At 42.9% G+C, this 23,435-nt stretch overlaps 1 protein-coding gene across 1 annotated transcript in view; it reads left to right on the forward strand.

Annotated features, from left to right (window-relative positions):
• The window catches only part of ca10a (carbonic anhydrase Xa), a 305,233-nt gene that overhangs the window by 250,014 nt on the left and 31,784 nt on the right, over positions 1–23,435 (forward strand). The window contains exon 5 of the mRNA XM_069665152.1: positions 16,827–17,012. Within this exon, the coding sequence (XP_069521253.1) occupies positions 16,827–17,012 (186 nt within the window). The remainder of the gene's footprint in view (positions 1–16,826; positions 17,013–23,435) is intronic.

Below are 23,435 nucleotides of genomic sequence, written 5' to 3' on the forward strand. Positions count from 1 at the left end.
GGTATTAACTTGACTGCTGTTTCCAGGTTCTAAAGGTTCCTTCCCTTTTGTGGTGTGTAACAATGCATATAGATTTGGTTTTATGAGAGGAATTTTTTTGCTCACAGTATTAAAAGGTTTAAATATTAAACTCAGGCAGAGCGTTGGTGACAGGCATAAAAAGATTTTTTGGCATTTTGTTAAGTTAAAATGTCGAGAATAAAGTTGGACGTTTTGCTGCCAAGTATCAGAAAAAATTAGAATAGTTTTAAATTTAATTTATTCAATTCAAATTTATTTTAGCAATGCAAAATTAAAAAAGACCTCCTTCAGTTTTCATTGTTATGCAGGGCCCTGATATGATACAGTGTTTCCATAACTTTGGATATCCCATTAAACACACGGTCACGAGTACTCGAAGGGACTATTTGTCTTCTTTTTTTTATTGAGAAGTAACACTGATGTTGGGAAACGTAGGAAAGGTTAGTCAACATATATTTGGCTTTGAACATAGCTAAGAAATCTTTATATCCCACTTTAGCTCTAATTTTCATGCTAAGCTAGGCTAAACGCCTCCTTATTCCAGCCCCATTGTTAACACGATGTGATTCAAAGTTTTCTTGTGCTTTCCTAAAGAAATCCAAATAGTTTACTTTTCTTAGGCCATAAATCTTTTCTTTTTGCAAATGAAGGCTTGTCTCATCTTGAAAAACTTGTTGGTATCAGTTGCGAGCTGAATCGGAGCTGTCAAAAGTTTGAAGTGAACATGCGTCACCTCTGAGCCTCACAGCCTCAGGCTGCTAGTTTCACTTGTGTCTTCTTCCTTGGCGTAAGGGTTTTGGACAATTTTTACCAGGAGCACATTGTTTGTATTTAAATATTCAAATTTCCCAAAACTGTGCAAGACAGAGGATGGTGTTTTCACATTCAGATCACGTACTTCAATCCAAATGGAGCTCCAGGCTTGGTTTGGAAGCGTACCAAGAAACCCCCTTGTCAACAAGAGCTCGATCCAATTGATTTGGTCCGCGGCCGACTGTGATTGCTGTGTTCTCACGAGTCCAAACAAACCCAACAAAGGGAGACAGAACTAAAACTGCCCTGAAAAACGTTGTGTAGGGTTGAAGAAAAGTTTAAACAGCTAAGCAAAGAGAGAGAAAAAAATGAGACACTGCTGCTTCTCAAACTGGAGTTAAACTGATGCTCTGATGACCAAGCTGAGGCTGAGTGTTTCAGGTACTTCGCCTGGTACGCTGAATAAAACGCCTCCTTTTACTCCACACTTTCGAGTGTTTTCTATTTTGCTTGTTTTGGTGACACAAGAGGTGATCTTAAACTGCAATCATCTCGATGGCCATATCTGGGAGACGCTCCAGCAGCTCTTTTGAAATCCTGGCACATCAGACGTCTCCAGATTATCGTGGACAGAAAGACAAACGTATGCTTCCAGCTGGAGACTAAAACAGAGACTGCCCACAGCTTCACAGGCTCAGAGCGGCGCTCAGAATTAAAAATGTAACAATCATTTCCCAAAACCACCATGACCACTTTCTCTTATGTGATTAAAAGAAGGAAGGATAGTCCCGTATCTTTTATTAAAGGAACCCTGGCTGCAGAGTTCTCAAGCAGTCTTATCTTAAACAATTTAGATAGTTCATCATAGTCACAAGGCGGCAATTTTCCTCTGACGTCGCGTTCAGTAAGGGAAGCTCAGTGTTGGATATCTGAAAATCGTTATCATTTCAGCGCGTTTTCAATTCATGAGCACCAGGGGTCCGTTTCACAAAGCAGGTTTATTGAAAACTCTGAGTCTGTTAACCCTGAAATGAGGGAAACTCTGAGTTTTCCGTTTCACAAAGGGAGGTAACTCAAACCAGAGAAAGAGGGGTAACTCTAGCCTGTTTCACAGAGAGAGGTAACTTAAGCTCTCGGTCAGTTACTGTAGTAACAGACTCTATGAACCTAACCTGGTCGTGAGCAGGTTTTCTTCAGGAAACTCAGAGTTTCGCTCTGTCTCCTCCCTCTAGAATATAAAACCCTCATTCGACTTCCTCATTCATTCAGCCCGTCTCACGCGTGTGTTTGAGCGGTTACCGAATTAAAAGAAGAAAAGTTGCGTCTCTGTGCTGCTCTGACCGCTTTGCAAAAGTCTTTTATATTTATGATTAAAAAAATCAAAAGACAAATCTGTGTCAAAGTCATCATTTTTAGATTTTCCACCACCACTGCCGAGAGTGCTCAAATAAGACGCCGTTAGTTATTGGATTTTTTTTTTTTTTAAACTAACACATTCAGTTTAATCAACATGAATTATAATGTATGTGAAGTCAGCATCATGTTAGGGATAAAGCTGATGCACATTAAAACAGCCACTGAATGATATTTAATCTGTTTAATATTTAAAATATGATTGAAGTGCTTCCATTTACGTTTTTCTCCCGCTGGATTGCTCCTAAATTAATATACATTTTAGCTTCCGGTCGTGATTAAGTATTAAATAAATAGACCAGTTCAAACTTGCAAATTTACTCGAGCAGCAGTTTCTTCCCACGCCGCTTCTCTCTCTTTTGCAGCTGTAGCCGTGTTACTTTATTTTTCTAAAAACATGCTCGTATTCGTTGAACGTCCGCATGAGGATTTCGAGCTCCGCTGGTGTGACGTAGGAGGACCTCTTTTTGTGTACCGTTGCCATGGTGAATCGTGGTGTCGGGGCTCCATTAATGCTGGCTTTTTACAGTCAGCGTGCACGCACTTAACTCCGGGTGAACCTACTCAGAGTTGATTGAACTAACTCTGATCAGCTGTTCTGGAACCGAAAACTCAGAGTTTCCTATCTCAGAGTAGATCAACTCAGAGTCCAGGGTTAGGCTCAGAGTTTGTTGAACCTTCTTTGTGAAACGGACCCCTGGAAGGACAATAAGTAAGGAACGTCCAGCGGGACAAAGGGCCCTATTTCCAAGAGAACAAACTGGATGTGAGCTACTGTTAGACAAAAGCTAATGTTAGAATTCAACCACTTATACCCCCTAACTTGGTGCAATCATTCGCTCCCATGGTTTCTCATACCATTGCTGTGCGGACTATACCCAGCTCTTCCTGTCATTCCCACCAGACGACACTACAGCATCGGCACGGATCTCGCCATGCCTTGCCGATATCTCTAAATGGACGAAAGAACGCCGCCTAAAGCTTAACCAAGACTGAGCTCCTTGTCATCCCAGCCAGTCCCTCTGTGCAACCACAGATCAATATCCAGCTTGGACAAACTGAACTCATACCCACTAAGTCTGCCGGGAACCTGGGCTAACCTTTAAGGTTCACGTGGCCTTGATCGCTCGGTCATGTCGTTTTGCCCTGTACAACATCAGGAAGATCAGACCCTACCTTTCAGAGCATGCAACACACCTGCTGGTACAGGTTCTCATAATGTCACGCATTGACTACTGCAACTCCCTCCCGGCAGGCCTTCCTGCATGCACATTCAAACCTCTTCAATCCACCCAAACAGCACATGTCACTCCGCTGCGTTTTAATGGAAGTGGTGAAAAACTGTAAAACAGTGCAAAAGACATTAAAACATAATTAATCCTATTGAAAAACAAATGTCTTTATACAAATGAAATAGCAAGCATAACATAGCTAATATTGTGTTATAACGGCAAGTCATGTAACCAAGTAAATATATGCATAAATATCCCAAATTATTCTTAATAATTCTGCCATCTGACATGTTAAAATTATATAAACAGGTAAACTTACAGATTATGCTTCTTAAAGAGCTAACAAAGCCGATGGAGGTGGATTATGAGACGCTTCCTTCCACGTGCGTGATGTCTGTCAAAATGGCCGATTCAAACCCTGATAACTTTATTAAGTGCCTGAGCTGCACATGAACAAGGCCAGTAGATGACACTAAACTGCAGTAACAGCAGGAACTATAATGTTGCGTGTCTAAGGGTTATTTCGCACCTAAAGTCCGTTTGTTTGGTCCGAATCAAAGATCAAATTGTTACAAAGTTGCATTTTGCCTAAAGTTTGGTTTGTGTTCACGTGGCAGCTTTTACCAGCGGACCAAAAGTTTTGATGCGCAAGGAAACTGCTCTCTGATTGGTCAGAATTTCCACGTGAGCAAACTCCCTGAAGTAAACAAAGATTTTCTATTCTATTCTATTTCCTCGTCGCTCCCCCACGTCTGTCCTCTGCTCATCCTGCTGCCTAGCTGCGTGTCTGTCTCTGCCAGTGTCAGCAGTGGCACAATGCACTGTGTTTTTGGTTTGCCTCCTGTATTAGGTCCTACTTTAAGTCCTTTTATGTTCACACCTGAACCAAACTTACCGTCGTTTGTTTGGAATAGGACCGAGACCCGTCTTTTCTAGCGGACCATGGTCCCGTTGTTTGGTCGGCACCAGAGCTCGATTCCGGCGTTCACACCAACTGCACCTAGGGGACAAACGCTCCAGGGTTCGGTTCAGTCAGACTAAACAAGGCTGGTGTGAACCCGCCCTAAGTCTGTGTGTGTGCTTGTGTGTGACATAAAAGAGGAGCAGAACACCATACAATATTTGCTCTTACCGACTTTCTAGCTAACGGTAATATTAGCTAGTAAATGGTAACGTAAGCTGCTGTCTTACTGTAGCTAGACTGATTATATAGTTGAAACTTTTGGCCCCATGTCGCTGCAGAGCCACAGCTGTGCAAAGACAATCATTTGTAGGACACCTTAACTTTATTAGACTTCTTTACGACCTCCCCACTCTGAGCGCTACGTCAGAGGAAAATGAGGAAGAAACGTTGAATCAGGAGTTTATGCTTCTGCTGCATTTTAAGTCAAAGTGTTTGTGGATGCTTTGTTTGCCACTCTTCATTGTACTCCTACAATCAAGTGTAATTATGTCAATACAATACAGACAGATCATCAAGGAATCCTCAGCTCTCTGACCAAAGCTAGTGTAGATGTGAACTCATAGTTACTTAATGATAACCTTGCCTCTAAGTATCTAATTGTTATGATTTACATCTATAAATTGCATATACAGTATGATGGTATAATTGTACAGAAGTCTGAAAAAAGCACAGTTAGTTTTGTACATGATGCACATTGATGTGTCTCCATCAAGTTGAGAATGTAATCCAAGTGCATTTTTCTAAATGAGGTCCCTGAGGTTCTGGAGCCGCCATTTCTTTCCAAATGTTTTAAGGGTTTAATTAATTGCTTTTCACTCCACCCAGCGACTTGAACAGGCTATTTCGACTGTTCAGAGGACTTCAAATCAGAGAGGGATGACTGCTTGGACATCTAGTCTGCTTCACGCTCCAGCACACAAAAATGAACCAGTGAATTAGCATCGTGTTGTCACTATTGTCCCACGATGTCAGTATTCTGTCTTTCTTTTCTCTGAGCTTCTTCTAGCACGACGACAGCACAGCCACTGCACAAAAAAGATGTAATGGTTTAGTTTCTGTGTTCATTTTACATGGGAATTATGCTACTTTCAATCTTGGCTCCTATTTTTACATATACTGAGGTCTAAGGTACACAGTGTTTAGGAATTGCTCGAGTAGATTGCCTCAGCAGGCAGCTGCTACAAGGGCTCTAACGGCTGCATTGTAATTCTAGAGGGCAAATGTGCCTGATCAGAGTGTGTACATCACAGAAAGGATTTTAGCTCTGAACATTAAATAACGTATCCTCATGCAGAGCTTCATGGAATGACTATTTTTTCTACCAACCTGATGAACAGGGAACCTGTGTACAACTCTCGGTGATGCACAAAGTAGCTTCTGTTTCGCTTCTGTTTTGCTTTCAACTCAATCAAATAGCAAGTGTTACACGTTTGAGAAAAGGAAAGGGCCCTTGAAACAAATTATCTTTAAAATAATAGGTTAACTCACGCGACCTTAGTTAGGCTAGCTAGTTAGCCTGCTAGCTCCCTCTTGCTAGGCAACAGGAGCAGCGTTCGGTGACGCAAGGGTGGACCAGACCGTCTCATGTCAGTTTGGCTTTAACGGTCTACGCAGGCTATGAATGGAGCATCCTCCGTGGACTGCCTCCTTCGAAGGCTGCAGGCCGAGGATTGGAACACAGCTATTGTGTGATTATGTGTGTTATATAAGAGTACTTATTACTAAAAGAATGAGAGTGAGAACAGCCTGACATTTAAAACATATTCTACATTACGTTCAACAGTTTTGGAACAAAGTAGTGATGCTGTAGTTCTTCTGTTCTGGACGGCAAAATCTCTTTAAATCTTTTTCCAAATGCCTCAGATCTCCCTCATCACGTCGCATTACTGGAACTGCTGTGTGTCCATAACTGCACTGAGCTGCTTCCCACACAGACACACATCAAATCCACCATGGCTCGTCTTCCCCCCCACTTTTCTCCCTCCCCCTTTCCCATCTACGTTCTGTTGATACATCCCTTCTATCTCTATCTATCCCATTTGCTCTCCGTATCTGCACACCTTAATGAAAGACCAGTCATCTTGTATTTTAATCAAATACATTACAAGTCGTCCATGATTCAGTGCTTACAGCTGCAGGCCTTTAGACGAGATATTAAAACCCATCTGATAGCTGCTAAAGCACACGTGCATTTCACACTTCCTGTCTAATGTATTCGTGTAGCTTCATCATTTCTACTACTTAACTATGTTCTGCTGCCTGGTGGCACATACACTACTCTGACTTATTATTCTTTATGCTTCTGAGTGCGATTTTGTGTCAGCTGAAATCCTTTTTCATCAGCTAATGGTGCCGTTTATATTTAAAATGTGCCATGTAAGCGGAGCGATGCTGCAGCCTAATAGCTGAACATATACAGTAGTTAGTGAAATCTTCTTCCTGTAACAAGAGGCAAATGACTTTATTGATCTGTGAGCTGATAATGATGATGTTCCCTGTGTTTTCTCATTACCAGCATGCCACTGATGTTTTCTATTACCGTACCTGCCCACCAGCAGCAGGTTGGCCCAGACAGTCAACAATCTCCTTTATGACTTGTTTACGTTGGCCAGGCTATTACCTCCTAATGTGGGAGTGCGTTGTGATCATCACTATCTGTTAAGGGAGGACCGGAGCGCACAGCAACCGTCCTCAGCAGCTCCATCCAGATGCTTCACATCTCTCGAGTCTATTCCACCGAGGCTCAAAGGTTATTAAATCAAGTCAATGAACCCTAATAATTGATAAAAGCATTGTCATATACTAAAAATACAAAAATCAGACTTGTATTTTCATCAGATATTATCAATTAAACACACAAACAAACATATTGAACCAAAACAATTTGAATGCGGAAACATCCGTACATCCATCCATTCATCATCTTCTGCTTATCCGGGGTCAGGTTGCAGTGGCAGAAGGCTCAGCAAGGTGACCCAGGCGTCCCTCTCCCTAGCAACATTTTCCAGCTCCTCCTGGGTGATCTCGAGGCGTTCCCAGGCCAGACGGGATATAAAATCCCTCCAGCGAGCTCTGGGTCTGTCTCCTCCCAGTTGGACATGCCCGGAAAACCTCCAAAGGGAGGCGCCCAGGAGGCATCCTAACCAGATGCCTGAACCACCAAAATTTCTCCTTTCAATGTGAAGGAGCAGCGGCTCTACTCCGAGCTCCCTCCAGATGTCTGAGCTCCTTACCCTCTCTCTAAGGCTGAGCCCAGACACCCTTTGGAGGAAACTAATTTTCGCGACCTCATTCTTTTGGTCACTACCACAGGTGAGGGTAAATCGAGAGCTTTGCCTTCAGGCTCAGCTCCTTCTTCACCATTCACAATAGTCCAGTACAACGCCCACGTTACTGCTGATGCTGCACCGATCTGCCTGTTAATCTCACGATCCATTTTACCCTCACTTTGAACGAGACCCCGAGATACTTGAACTCCGTCACTTGAAGCAGAGACTCACTCCATGCCCAGAGCAAGCAATCCACCGAAACATGAACAGAATATTAGTGTATTCTCATCTCCATGAGCAGACGTTTAGACTCATCTGCAATGCAAACATAGAGCTTCCTTTTTTGATTTTGCAAACTGTAATGTCATTTGTTTAAGTGTCACATCCCAAACATGGGAACAATCTACAGATTTTGTAGGTTCTGTAAGTTATGCTTTAGGTATTTGGTTTTTACTGACATGGTTATGTTAACATCAGTCTCCTGTGTCCAGATCACAGCTGCTATCATAGTGTGGTGACTTCATCAACAGATGACAACTTGATGATGTGAAAGACCGTAGATTTGGCCTTCTGTTGCATAAAGACCAAAGACTTTAGCTATTATGGGCTGCACGGTGGTGCAGTGGTTTGCACTGTGGCCTCACAGCTAGAAGGTTCCTGGTTTGAATCCCAGTTCGGGATTCGGCCTTTCTGTGTGGAGTCTGCATGTTCTCCTCGTGGGTTCCCTCTGGGTACTCTGGCTTCCTCCCACAGTCCAAAGACATGCTCGTTGGTTTATTGCCCTTAGTTGTGAGTGTGAGCATGAAGGTTGTCTGTCTCTATGTGTCAGCCCTGTGATTGACAGGTGACCTGTCCAGGTGTAACCCTGTCTCTCGCCCAATGACAGCTGGGATCGGCTCCAGCCCCCGGCGACCCTGAACAGAAAAAGCGGCATAGATGATGGACGGATTTGAGCTCTTACAGTTTGTATTTTAGATCAATTTAATAATGAGCATGTCCCTCAGCCATTTTGTGCACGTTTAATCCGTTTATTGAGCATGTTATGCAACATAGTGACGTCATCAATGAACTCTCTCTGTCAGTGAACTGTCTCTCGACGTTATAGTTTTTATTTAACATCGATTGGCAAGATGAGCAGCATGTTTAAGCTGCACAGCAGTGGGGTGTGACACTCGATGGTGCACTGTAATTTACACTTACAAAGAGAGTCAAGCCTCAGCATGCATTACACACATGCATTACACGCACGCACACACAGACGAGCAGGGCGCTCCTACATGTTGCTGATGGCTGTGATCTCCTCTCGCTGTGCTGCATCTGTTTACTGGAGCTGGTTCATAACAATGTGTGTGTGTGTGTGTGTGTGTGTGTGTGTGTGTGTGTGTGTGTGAACGTTGTGTCAGCTGTCACGCTCAGCTCTGATCGTGTTTGTTTGATTTCACTTTCTATCAGAATCTAGCCGCGCTGGCAGCTTCCTCTGTCTTTTTGTGAGTTTCAGATACACTTGTTGTGATGATGCTGGGGTGGCTGCTGGTAGAGAACACGCTTGGCTCTGATTATTAATGTGTTACTTTAAAACTGAGAACATTTTATCAGCCCTTACCAGAGGGGTGTACTACGAGGCACGTTCAGCATACCCAGGCTTTCTTTACGTAGGCTGTCTCAACAAAGCTTGAAGCCCCAGTTAGAGATAACGGGTATCATAAAGGTTCTGTACTTTTAAACCTGGGCCCTATTTTTACAAATGTGGATGTCGAAATGACTCATGGGAACAAAATCTTTGGGAATCGGTCCAGTAGATGTCCTCCGCCATAGCCGCAATACGACCGTAATGGCTGCAACATAATCCCCTGGGGCAATTGTGCCCGATCAAAGTCCGTCCACTACAAGTCCTTGTTTTTGCCACTGACTCACGTTTCCTGTTCAGGTAGCTCACCACATGCAAGACTTTTGAGGGAGACTTCTCCTTGAGCAAGACTTCTGTTTCTGGTTACACAAAAAAGATCTTACTCTTTAAAATAAAGACGATCTTTGTCAGGATCATTTCTGTAATGTTAACCAAATTTGTAAAAATAGGGCCAAGGTTTAAAAATACCGAACTGTTCCTTTAACACAGGCTTTCTGCTTCAGGCTCTGTGCGCGCTCACAGGAAACGGGGCTCTTTACGCGTCATTTGATGCTTCTTTCGCAAAAGAAGGAGCGATCATAGGCTGCCTGCTTCTGTCAGACTTCTTTAAATAAGAAGCGATGATGAATATTTAAAAGTTTTATGGTATACTGGTGATAAAAAAAAAAATCATCTCATTAATTACAGGCTTTGTAATTAATTAATCGCAAAGTAGATAATACTTTGATCCGATCACTTTGCAGTCCCTCCAACACACCTCTCTGCACAGCTGCTGGCCCCGCCCCCTCTTTATTGTCTGTCTCTCTGTCTGCTTTGTTGACTGTCTTCATCAGCAGTCTGTTTCATTAAGTCACAAAAGTTAAATATTTTCTCTCGCAATTCAGTTCTCACAGCACGTGAGCCGCGTGTGCACGAGGGACTTTATTATTGACGATCAAAACGATCCGATGTTGGACCCTCTTTTGCCGTTAGAACACTGTGAGGAGTAAACAGGTCCCGCTGTTGTTTATTTGGTTGCCACGACTTCACGTGTGGTTGACGTCCTGTGACTCCTTAAGTAAGAAATCTGAAGCAGCGGCGGCTATCAGTTTGCTGCAGAATGTATGTGGCGGAAACACTGCAGGAAATTAGGACAAAGCATAAAACATAATCCAGCGTCCTTAGCTGCTGTGTCTTCTCCGTTTCTCACTGTATGAATGTTCTGCTGAAATTTAAAGTGTGAAAGACAGGTAAAAACGAGAAGAGGGAGACTGGAGGGAGGGTCATATTATATCCGTCACTGACTGAATGCATAGGCTGCGTGATGCGATGCATACAGTACGTGCTACTATACCTGCACGGCTTCGTTCTGTGGCTTTACATGCGTAACGTTACGTTCCAGAAGTGTCCGTATGCTTATAACCTCAGTTGAGGATCTATATCATCTAATGACATAATGCTTTGTTCACTGCACTGGTGGAAATTCAGCACTTACCTGACAGATAGTCCAGCAGACGTTAGGGTCAGACTGAAGTGGGTTCCGAGAAAAAGATTGTAATGATCCAAATCATTTTTCAGGAAAAAGCCTTTGTTTTCCAATTAATTCCTAAGACTCGGACATGCTCTGGGTCGTGTTGACCTGGTGCTGGAAATGTGTGTGTGGTTGTTAAGGAACATAAGATGATGTCATTATTAGGAGGGGAAAAAAAGCGTACTCTGTTGGTTCAGGTTTTTTGTCCTTAAAATCTTTTGAAACTGGAAGTCGTTTTCTTTTGTAGACCTCTAAAAGTTTATTCTCCAACAAGAACATTGTGAGGAAATAACTGATGAAAAGACGATGCTTTATTTAAAGCCCAGACTCTGAACTTAACCTGGTTCTGACCAGGTTAGCTTTGCAGAGTAAGTTACCATGGTGATCTGGCCAGGTTAAAAGAGAGCCAGCTTTGTGAGATGGAAAACCCTGGGTTTAGGCTCAACAGGCCGGGTTTACCCTTTCATCTCCCTTTGCAGTACATGCCTCTGTCCATTGTGCCTCACAGGCCTCATAGAGGACAGTGTACATGTGTTGGTTTTCTTTCTTGATGAAGGATCAACTGCGTGGCTCATAGACGTGTGTTTAAAAGTTTTGGGCACCACTGGAGCTCTGCGACAGCCTGGAAGCTTCAGACCATCCGGTTGTTTATCTGCTGCAAAGTTTATGGCTTAAGTAAAGAGTGGAGTGCACAGAGAAGTTCCTAACGTGATTTTGAATGCATTAAAATGTAGACAGTATAATAGAATAGTGTTGAGACATGAGAGCGGTCTTTTGTTTATCACTGTCTAGTATAAAAGCAACACACAGACCTGTTTGTATCCGACAGGCTGAGTTTATTTTCATGAATAAAGCTGCAGATTTTCAGGAAAACATTCAGCAAAAAATCTGAACTTTCACAACCTGCTCGTAATAATTACTTCACTCCTCGCAGAAATGTTGAGACTCTGCAGAATAATGAGAAAGCAGATTGGAATATAGTGCCTCTGCTTTGTTTGCAACCTTTCCACCACATTGACTTTGCCTGGTAATTGTTGCAGCAGAAACATGACGAATGAAGTAAGCTACTTTTATTCAACTGTTTTTTATTTATTCTCCCAGCAGCTGTTTAAATATGATCCCTGTCAACCTTATCTTACTTAAAATATGAATGATTTCAATGTTTTCATTCTCCTCCCAGAAAGTGTTTCTGGCTTCTGCAGAGTTTTGTTTTTCTGTTTATTATATCACCACCACTAAATGTGATCATTTGCACTTCTAAGATTGCATCACGCTCAGCTCCTCAGTCTTATTTTCCTCTCAGTATCTGCAGCAGAGTATCTACCATCATGCTCTCTGTTTTGCTCTCCAGTCGCCGGTGGATTATCGATCCCAGGAGATGAAGGAATGACCAATTAGAACCGGAGCTGCTTCTTACTGTACATGCTCTCTGTATCTGTGTGTCACTGTAAGACAAACATGATTACCCTCCTCGCCTTTGTCATCCAGCCACACTTGAGTACCCGCGCCTCCCAGACAGCCTCCAGCCATTTACCCTGACACGAGCAATCAGCCTTACAGCCAAACAGATATTGACTGGGAAAGAGTGTAAAAGAGTGTGGACTGTTTACAACATGTAACGGTCACATGAAGGAATAGTGTGAGGAAATAAGGCAGGAGAAGCTCAATATTCCAGCTCTTTCTGCTTTGCTGCACGAGTTTCTACATATTTGTTTAGGTTCCTTTGGAGCTGTGCTTTGGTTTAAAACCATACATGCTTCTTACTAGAGGTCGATCGATTGTGGATGTTTAACAACAATAAAATAACTGTTGTTTGAAGCAGAAAAAGTCCAAGAGTCCAATTTTTAGCCAACTCACACTTCTATAAAAGTAGCCCTTAAAAAAATCAGAGATGACTATTGGCACATACCCAACCAAAATGTCCTACTTGGGCTCACGTGGCGATTACACAGTTAAACTGGGTATAGATTCAGAGTGTGCTTTTACGCAGTTTAGAAATGGTGCCTAAGTTAGCAACACAGAAGTATACCTGGGCTAGAAATGTGCCTACCATTTTAGACAGCCTACAGGAGTACTGGATGGGTCTCGGCATATAGGCCCTGTATGGAGTTCATCAGGGGCCCTTCATCAACACATCTGGGTGACCCATCTGGGGACTCAGTGGAAACTGGGCCCTATTTGGGTAGCTCAGACCAGCCCAGGTTAAACCTAATCAGGCCCCATGGGGTTGTGCTGACCAGGAAGGTTTGCTAGGTTTGTGCTTAGCCTAAAGATAAAAGGCGTGCTTGCTAACAAAACTTATATTTACTATGTTCTCCAAAGCGACGTACATCTGAGAGTTACTACAACACAAGCAACGATCAAGACAGAAGGGAACGAAGTCAGTAAGAGCAAACAAACAACTTCAAGTGCGATCGGACACTGGTGCCGAGAGGCCGTGCACAGAGGCGTAAAGAAGCTGTTCTTACTTAACGACATCGTCGTCGTCGCCAGCGATATCATTAAATGCGGAGATGTTCATGAACGAGTAGGGTCTTTAGCTTCTTCGTCAAGGTGAAAGTTAGTGACTTAGCGCCCTGTTGTGATGGGATTACCAGGCGCCTTTATTGGCAGAGCGTAGTGGGTGGGAGGGAGTGTAGACGTGGATGAGGGCATTCAGGTAGGCAGGAGCCGTTTTTGTTGCTTGTTTTTTTGTAGACGAGCAAGCAACAGGGTCTGAATTTGATGCGAGCGGCGACTGTGAGCCAGTGGAGGGATATGAGCCGTTTTGGGTTGATTGAAGACCAGTCGCACTGCTGCGTTCTGGATCATCTGCAGATGTTTGAATGTGCGTGCAGGAAGGCCTGCCAGGAGGGAGTTATAGTTGAGCAGTAGACACATCAGGCTAATGCATATATAATGCTATACTATAGCCTTATCATGTCTTTTAAAGCTATATAACACTCTTTTTTAAATATAAAAAACCTCCATCACCTTCACCAGCTAATCACAAACTTTAAGAAGTTAAAAGGTTCATACAGACCGTGCCGGGGTTTGTATATGTTTTTTGTGTATAAAAAACGTTGCATTCTCATTGCTCAGCCTCCCTCTCGTGTCTCTTACAGACACACATGATAGCATCTGTAGAGCATCTGTCTCAAGGTGCCCTCAGCATCTGGCGGCTCAGATTAGGCTCAAAAGAAATCGTACACTTTTGGAAGTCATTGACGAACAGAGGGAGGAAAAAAACAGGCATTATTGTTTATCAATGTCATATGGATGAAGCGTTCAGGTGTATACTCTGCGTGTTCCCGTGTATCTGAGGTGTTTAATCCTGCGTCTTTGCATGGCTTCGTATTTTACCTTATTATCTCAGTGTCCTTCATTAACCAGGCTGCAGCACAGTCCTCAGGCCTCTCTCCTCTCCTTCCTCATGAATAAAAGCCAAAGGAGGTCCAGAGGGAGATTTTTCTGGCCTTTTCTGAGGTCTCACCTCACCCTCGACGCCTTGACAGGAAACCTGAAAGACTTCCCTTCACTCGTCCTCTCTTTGGGCGTCCAGCACACCTCTCTCCTCCGTACTTATCTGCTCTTTGCATCGCTCTCTCTTCCCTCTCTCTTTCTCCTTTCAAATCATCGATTTTTCTCAGCTTCTATAAAATATTTACAATGTGTGGGCAGACTTCTTTCTCTGGGAATTTAGAGGGGGGGGTGGGGGTGCGATCATTTGAAAGTAAGTGGTAAAAGGAATAAGAGAGCGGGAGAGAGAGGGGAGAACGAGGCAGATAAGAGTGTTGGAAGTCCAGCCAGAGTCGTGGTGTGAATATCAATGCTTCACTTTGAAATAAGTCCTCATTATAAATAACTAAACAGAGCTGACGATAAAGATCGTTACTCAGGCCTTTTGTAAAACCACGTTTCCCCTAAAACCTCCATGTGTAACGATTGTGAACCTGTCCCTTTCTTCTCTTCGGGCTGCTCTCTCTCTTTGTCTGTCGAAGTGTTCTCCGTTTACAACGAGGTCTCTCCCCCCCGCTCACATCGCTGCCTAATTAAATAAAGCCCTGAGGACTGTTCCTGCGTAAGCTCGGCTGATGATACAGACTCCAACCAAAACTTGTATTCCTAAACTGTCAAAAATGCAAGACAACAGCGTTTCCTCATTACTGAGACCAAAGCTCCGAGCTGAAAGAGACTTCAAGGGAACGGTTTTTTTTACTTGTTTTTAACTAAACAAATGATTCACTGCTGCGTCAAGTCAACCACAGACAGAGACATGCCAGAACACACCAATAGCCTTCAGTAATTATTGTTCCCATCTCCAGGTTTAAATAGATTTCATAAAAAAGTCCACGTTCTAGTCCTGTTTAAGAGTTTTCTTGCAGGATTCTTACAGATATCTTTTGGACTATTGTACACATTTATTCCCTTTCAATCATTTGAGCAATGACTTTGAACCCGCAAATAGCTTCAGAAAGAAGCGTTATTCCACCCGGATCAATTTTAATCAATATAGTAAGGAAACTGTTTCAGTGGACATCTGAAAAACTGAAAAATACGACAGAAATCCTTTGACCAAAGTGTTTCATTTTTTTTAAATATCCATTATTAAGTTGTAAGGATTATATTCGAGCCACCTCCCTACAACTTCTCTGTCGTACTACAATGTATCACTTTGTGCACTGGAAAACTGTTTCAGTCAACATTAAACATATGAAAGTGTAACTGCACCCCCAGGCCTGACCATAACTCCACCCACTGCACAATGCTGAAAAATGCTCAAAGGGTGCAAGGGGCTGAGAGGGGGGTGGAGGGGTGTGTGTGTGTGTCCGGCAGCACAGTGACGTCCCCTCCCCTGGCCAGAGAACAATGGAGGGCGACACAGAGTCACAAGGCACATATGACAGAGGGCTCTTTGAGGTGGAGGACTTCTCCCCTCCAGAGTCCCCTGAAGAGCACTTCAGTGTGGTGGAGGACCGTGGTGGTCCCGAGCCCTATCAGTTCGAGTCGTTGGCTCCAGCCACACTAACGCCTGAAGCCGGAGCTTTCGGAGCCCAGGCAATGCAAGTGTGCAAGCGTGCATTGACAGGCGTTAACGTTCCTTTGTTAAAATACATTCCATGATGTAATTTTGTCCCAAACGGTCGTCTCTACATCACCATCGGCTGGCAAGGTCCAGGGCTGAAACGCCGTTTTTTATAAATTTGGTAAGAATTCTCACCATTAACAGCAGCATTGATGCGTTTCATCACAGTACAGCAATATAATTTAGATTACAGCTCAAAAACCCTGCTTAACTGTGCAGTTACTTTAAAGTGTGTGTGCTTCTGGTCAGTAATATTCTGCTTATAGGCGAAGTTCAAACTTTAACGTTGGGGGTTCACAAAAAATAAAGGAAATGCGATGTGTACAACAGAGAGGCAGAGTGATGAAATGTTGTGAAAATTAGACCTCACAGAAACTGAACTGAACAAACCGTAAAACCTGATCAGAAAGATACAGATCCTTGGCTGTTCGCGTTTCTCTGGAGACGAGCCCTGAACACTCGTTCATAGACCGACCCGTGGCGTCTCATACGAACCTTATGACTCTTTTCTACTTGTGCTACTGTGACACTGTGTTGGCATTTCCACCACCAGCCTGTAGCCTGGTTATCACTTCAGAGCCCAGTGGCAATTATTCAGCACACCATTAAACTGGATTAGCAGCTCAGGAGGCTTTCACACCTCACCTGTTACCTTTGTGTTGAGATTCAAACTAGCTGGAGCTGTTCTTTTTTGAAAGCAAAGCAGCTGCTGGAGAAAAAAAAATGCATTTATAATAGCGTGTATAATATATATATATATACATATACATAATAGTCTATATGTAGGCAAGACAATGTTTTCACCGTGGTTGTACTTATGCAAACGTGTGAAGTCTGTTGTAATACACCAGAGCTGTGTTGTGTTTTTTCCTCTGTCTGGAAGGCTATATTTTTATGTTTTTCTGGTTCGAAATATGTTTCACGTATTCGTTCTTGTGTTATTAAACTTCATCTTCATCTGTTCTCCTCCAGGTGGGAGGGACGATGTACAACACGGGCCGCCACGTCTCTCTGCGACTGGACAAGGAGCACCTGGTGAACATCTCCGGAGGGCCCATGACGTACAGCCATCGCCTGGAGGAGATCCGGCTACACTTCGGCAGCGAGGACGGGCAGGGCTCTGAACACCTGCTGAACGGACAGGCCTTCTCTGGAGAGGTGTGTGCACTCACTGTGGACCAACACAACTGCACCAAACGTGTAAAATCTTAGGTCAATCAGCGATAATAATTAAGCATCATCTGATCAAAGAAATATTTCACATGAATGACTTTTGTACATTCACAAATACTAAGACAATAACTTACAATAATAAACACGTGTGTTAGAGAGTGGATTTGTTTAGGCTACAGAAACACCTTGGTTCGGTTAAGGTATCGAACATGGTGGATTTCAATAAGTACAAACTTATATACGCTGTGATATCACAAACACACAAATGTTTCCTAACTAACTTACTTTACCAAATTTAGAAAAATAAAAGATACAAGTCTTGTGTTTGTTTAACCCATCCATCGCCCCTAATGACCACCTGAAACTGACTTTCAAGCACTTCAGCTAGAGAGCAGAATCAGGGGTCGGCCAATGTCGACAAATTATGTCTGCATACACAGGCAGCCTCGTCAGTGTGGAACGATGTTGAGTGCTGCCTTGTGTCCATTTCGCCGTCATACGTTACCTGAGAGAAAACAGTAAGACTTAAACTCCTAGCTTTCAAAGCTCAACTTATTTAATTGGCCACTCTTAATAACATATACAATTTTAATATTTACTGTCTGTATAATTACATTGGTTATGGTGTTTTAGTGAGAAAAATGAACGTAACATTTTTGGGAATTGTAACGGTTCTAAGCGATGTGAGTTTGTCGCTACAATAACTCATTATTTAACGACATCATCGTAAGCTTTCACCCGTTGAGCTGCTCCAAAAAATTAAACCATGTTTTGCTGCCTTTTCATCTTGACCAGGTAACATTAGCGAGATGCAGACTGGAGAAAGAAGAGTTTCATTCACTCAGACGCTACCCGCAGCTACTGGAAACTTTTAACATGGAAAGTTTTCTTGCATGTGTTACTTTTCCAGCCCCGGTTCCGAGACTGCTGGTCAGTGTTAATTTTGAAAGTAATGACGGAAAATGCTTGTCAACGATCTATTTTTCCATGGCGAAGACGAGACGATGACAAGCTAAGAAAAGATATGAATGTTTTGTTTTCGCTAACAAGACATTTGTGATCGGCTGTCGGACGTTCAAAATGCATATTTCCCCCCAATGTGCGTTTAATCTGCCTGTCAAAATAAAAGCAACGGGTATCATGAAGGTGGTTATGAACTTACTCTGTTAACGCGGGCTTTCTGCTTCAGGCTCTGTGCATGCTCACAGAAAAAGGGCAGTTCATTAAAAGTAATGACTGAAATGTGATGACTTTCTATTGACTAAAACTATAAAAGGTAAAAATGACCAAAATTTGACTAAAACGAATAAACTAAATCTAAAACAGCGGCCAAAATGAACTCTGCTGCTGGTTTCTTTGGGCTAATTCAATTAGCTTTAGCTTGGCTCGTCAGTTAGCTGCTAACTAGCCTCTGCAGCCCGGGTGAGCTCTGCTTTAAAGGATGGTCGGGAGACGTCGTGGTAGTATCTGGACACTTTCTGCTGACTACTGTAACTGAACAACCCATGCAGCATGCGCTTCACGTAGTCTGCTCGCTGCAGGTACTTGTTCTGCAGTCTACACTCACTTCCCATAACAAACCTGCCAGGCAACGCCACATGCATACATCACCCTTAAGGCCATTGTTCTTAAATGGGAAGGCTCAGCCGGTAACGCGTAACTCAATGGGCCTGTGGTCTGCAGTTTAGAGCACGTTACATTACATTCCTTTTTTTTAAGCCAAATACTGACCTTGTATTTTTGGTCTGGACAGAAATCTGGTCCCCTGTGGCAGCATTTCACTGTGTCATAAATTGTTGTATTTCATCGAATGCAAAAAAAAACAACAACATGATATCGCCAACGTATATTGGCCACTGGCTGCCCTGCTCTCTAAATGTCGGCATCAGACATTAAAGCCATTTAAGTCGACCACTACTAAGAATGACACTAAAGGGGTACTTTCAGAGTCATATTTTGAAGCGTAGAAGCAGTGATGTACTCGGCGGGTGCTCTCATAGATGCCCCTGTAGAAGATAAAAAACTGATAAAATGCCCTCTCAGCTGCCCCTCAATGGGTAAACGATACATGTTGGAAATTAGTTAGTGTATTAGTTAATAAATTAGTGTTTTTTTTAAATATACCCTTTAAAAACACAGTTGTGTGGCAGCATGATTCTACCTCATTTTCACTCCTGGTTGTAGCCAGCTGTTTGTTAGTATGTAAAAAAAGAGAGAGAGAGAGAGGGAGAGAGAGGAACTGATGACCCACGGTAAAGATCAGCGCTTCATGAGATTAGAAAAGAGGAGCCGAGCTTCTCGTTGACCAATAGGCTATGCAGTAATTTGCTTTTGGTTTGTGGCATGCTCCTGCTCGCACGAGAGGCTTCACCATGCACTGTTTCACATCACAACATTTCTGCGCGCTGGTGCCCCATGGCATACAGATGGTGCCCTTTTATTTTTTTGGGGGGGCCCTGCCCCTCAAACAGCCCGAGGACACCACTGTGCAGGGCCACTGACCAAGCAAAGCTGGGAGTGAAAACAGGCTGCTCTGAGTTCTCTCTGAGGTGACCTTAAAGTTACAGCATTGTTTTCACTGAATAATGTTACTGTACATAGGAAAGTTCACACTCATGTTGCAGGGGCAGATGTGTGATAAAAACGTTGCTCTGCTTCTCAGTGAGTCAGTAACTTTGTTCCAGCCAGCGATTTAGTCATTGATGAATTACAGGAGCTAGTTCTCGATACAAGGATTCACTGACAGAAAAACACGTGACTTACACAAATTACCAACCATCAAGTTTGAGTTGAGCTTCATGCAGCTGCGCGGCGGAGCCATGATCTGTTTGCAGACCAAAGAGAAAGATAAAGCATGCACAGATTTAGATTAAAAAATTACCGACATCATGTAATGTGTGTTTTTCACTTACTTTGAGAAGCATTTTTCAGTGAAACATGAAATAACACAGGGCCGTTGTACAAAAATAAAAAAATAAATACAAAATAAACTGAGCCAGAAGGGAAGAGAAATATTCAGAGATTAAAGTCACAAATTTGCTTCCAAAAAGCCAAATTTGTCAGAATAAACGAGCAACTTTATTAGATTATAAAGTCATAAACATGCGAGAAACAAAAACTAGTAAAATCAAGTTTATAGGAATATTTTTGAGCCGCGACCCCCCCAAACAGTAGGTTAGGGTTCACGGCCCCCTCCCTCTGATTCACCTGTCTCTCTTCTCTGCCCTGTTGGCTCTGCTGCTCACACAGGCGAGCATGGCACGGAGCTCGGAGCAGATTCAGCCTCTCTGCACACAAGAAGCAGACTTCACAGAGGAGAAAGACTGAGCGACCCTCTGCTGCAGAAACACCTTTCTATGCTCCCCGTTTGCCCCAGGGGTTACATCACACATGACAGTTACCCTACGACCTCATGACAGAGACTGAGAGGAAACATTTATAATCTCATAAATTATAAGGACTTAGTTATTTTCTCACAAATTTGTAATTTTTTCTGGCAAATTTACGACTTTAATCTGGGAAATGTAAAGTTTTTTCTTACACCAATACACTAATAATACACCGTGGTACACCAGTCTGGCACTAAGGGAAGATTTTGATTTCCATTTTTTCTTTTAAAGTTCCCTTAAAATTATAATCTCAAAGACCTCAGTTTCGTTCTCTTTGGCGGCACCTATGGCGATAAACGGTAATTGGGGGAGCACACTTCCCAGATATCCAGACAGTGCTGCATGTGTGATGTCCACGGTTGGCTCCGGTTGTAACTCTTGATTTTCCTGGCTGACGGTCGCTTCCCTTTTCAGACTGTTTGCTTCATTTGAGCGTCGAGTTTGTTTCTTCTTCTTTGGATTTTCACTTCTTGTTGAAGTTGTATCTGTAGTCATCCATCTTTTCTTTGTTTGTTCAGCCATAATAGATTACTGTTTACTCGCAACACTTGCAGAGAGCGGAAAAGCAGCCGCTTAGCTCCGCCTACCCTCTCTGGCAGACCAACCACTGCTGGCTGATGGAAAACGTGTCACTAACTGGGCGCCGCTTGGGATTTTTTCTGCTAAAGTTGCCACAGACACCCAGTCCATAATTTTGCTAATGCACAGGCTTTCACCAGTGGGCTGTAGGCTCAATCACCATTGTGTTACCTCATTGGGCGATAGATAGAGACTTAACAGACATTTATTTACATGAGATTATCTCTTTAATCCTACCACAGCTGCCATGCACAGTTGTTGTTGTTGCAGAGAAGAATTTTAAAAACGTTGTCATTGAACATAACCGCGGGTCTGACAGAATATTAAATGTAATATCACGGTAAGTCAAACACAGGAAGTATTGGAAGTCAGAGAGACACGTTAATAATGCAAACTGTTCCTGCAGACAGGGTTTCAGCTACAAGAGGGAGCACCACAACAAAAAACAAGAGGTAAAAGTGGTTTCTGTTATTAGTTGAAGAAATAATTTCATGAACCTTTGATGTCCTGCTTCTGATTTAGTTAAAAAAGATTTCAAAAAGGTTTTCAAACACCTTAATGCAACTTAATTTCCCCCCGATCAGCAGAGAACAATCTGACGCTCTAACGAGCTTTTAAACATGACGCCGATGACTTGCTTCAGTGCTTTCAGGAACAAAGTTGTCGACGAGATGGCAGGTTAGCATTTAACTCACACAACACACACACACACACACACACACACACACACACCATCACACGCGCTCATGCTCACACTGTCGCACTCTGCCATTTTAAAATTTTGACGAGTGAAACAATTAGCTTCCCGTGCTTTGATTGTTCAACACAATCATGAGTCACTCACGCCGCTGCTTTCCGCCGCCGCTGCCATCGTATGAATTACCAATTTGTGTGGCAACAAAATAATTGCAGGCTTGACGGCAAATTTATTATAATTAATGATAATCATTTCTCCTCCCGCCGAGTCTGAGAGCTGATATATTTAAATCATAATAAAACAAGTGTTTACTGCGTCCTTCAGGGTGAAGAGAGCTGCAACCCCAGCCCGGAAGGATACACACACACACACACACAGAAGGAACTCTAGGCGCCCTTGAGGGCTTTATGTTTTATTCCCCTTCTGCATCCAGTCACTGGTTTGCCTTTTGCGGCTAAACAGTGTGTAACAAGTGGAATCTATTTTGTACATTTTGTGTATTTTGCAGACAGAAGTGACCGAAATGGACCTCACGCTGTATTTAAGAAGACTTGAATCCAGAGATTTGGACCGTAAACTAAAATAAAAATGTTTACTAGACTCGGAGATTACTTCCGCTTCTTATGTACAGTCCGGGTTTGATTGACAGCCTGTGGTCCAAACTCTGTGTCTGTCTCTTATCACACTCTCCGTACGAGGAGTTAACATTACATGTTGGTGTCAGTGGAATAACTGGCAGCGCTGCTCAGCAGACAGATAGTTGCAGCTCCACGCGAGCCGCAGGGAAAAACAAGGCCGGAAAGGTTGCTAACACATGTTTTTTTTAAAGCATCCCATTCCCTTCTGCCGTGTTCGCCCCGCTCAAACAACTGTTTCTGAGTCAAACAGCAATTGCAAAACATCCTCCTCATGTTCCGCTGCCTCCCCTGGTAGCCCACCCCGGCCTTTCTGTGAGCCAAAGCCGTGACTTCAAGGTCCGATAAGATGTTTCATGATCGAAAATGCGGAATAATCTCCCGCTTTCTCTCTCTCTGCGGCTCCCTCTCATCTCCATCTGTGGATGAGTGCTGGCTCTGCACGTCCTTGAAACGTGAACAAAGAGAGAAATATTAAAACTTTTTTGAAAATAAAGAAGCTTTCTGAAATGGCAGCCTGTGGGAGGACGGGGCGTGGGCAGGGAAAGGTGGCATGTGGGGGCGTTAATATAAGTTTTTATCTTTACATCACGCCTTCATATTTTATATCTGTAACCCATCGTGACTTTTTCCCTACTTTAATTTATATAACAGTGTAATAATATTCAGAATAAATTAAATGATAATAATAGTACATCACACACGGTACAAATAACTTTCATGTACATACAGCTCACATGTGTAAACCTCAGATATGATTACATTTATCCTTCCAAAGTGAAAATATTCCTGTATTTGATGAGCGCTGTATATGTCAGCTTTGCAGGGATTAGCTGCATTAATGTTATGCATTAGCCAATCTACACATGCTTTGTATTCATAGGATGTATTATCAGTAGCTTGCATGTGAGTCCATTTATGTTGATAAACATATGCCTGTGTGAAATATATCTCACAGTAACACCTCAGTTCAGGGGTGTTAGGGACCAAACGAGTCCGTTATTAAGGAGGCTGTTCTCATTAATGCTTATACCTACAGAACAAATGAACTGTTATTCATTTATAACAAACAGAATGGTGAGGCAATTTACCTGAGGTGGACAGAGGC

The sequence above is a fragment of the Semicossyphus pulcher genome, unplaced genomic scaffold, assembly GCF_022749685.1.
Source record: "Semicossyphus pulcher isolate SPU_LCO1_2020_fin unplaced genomic scaffold, fSemPul1.0.p SCAF_16, whole genome shotgun sequence".
NCBI lineage: Eukaryota > Metazoa > Chordata > Actinopteri > Labriformes > Labridae > Semicossyphus > Semicossyphus pulcher.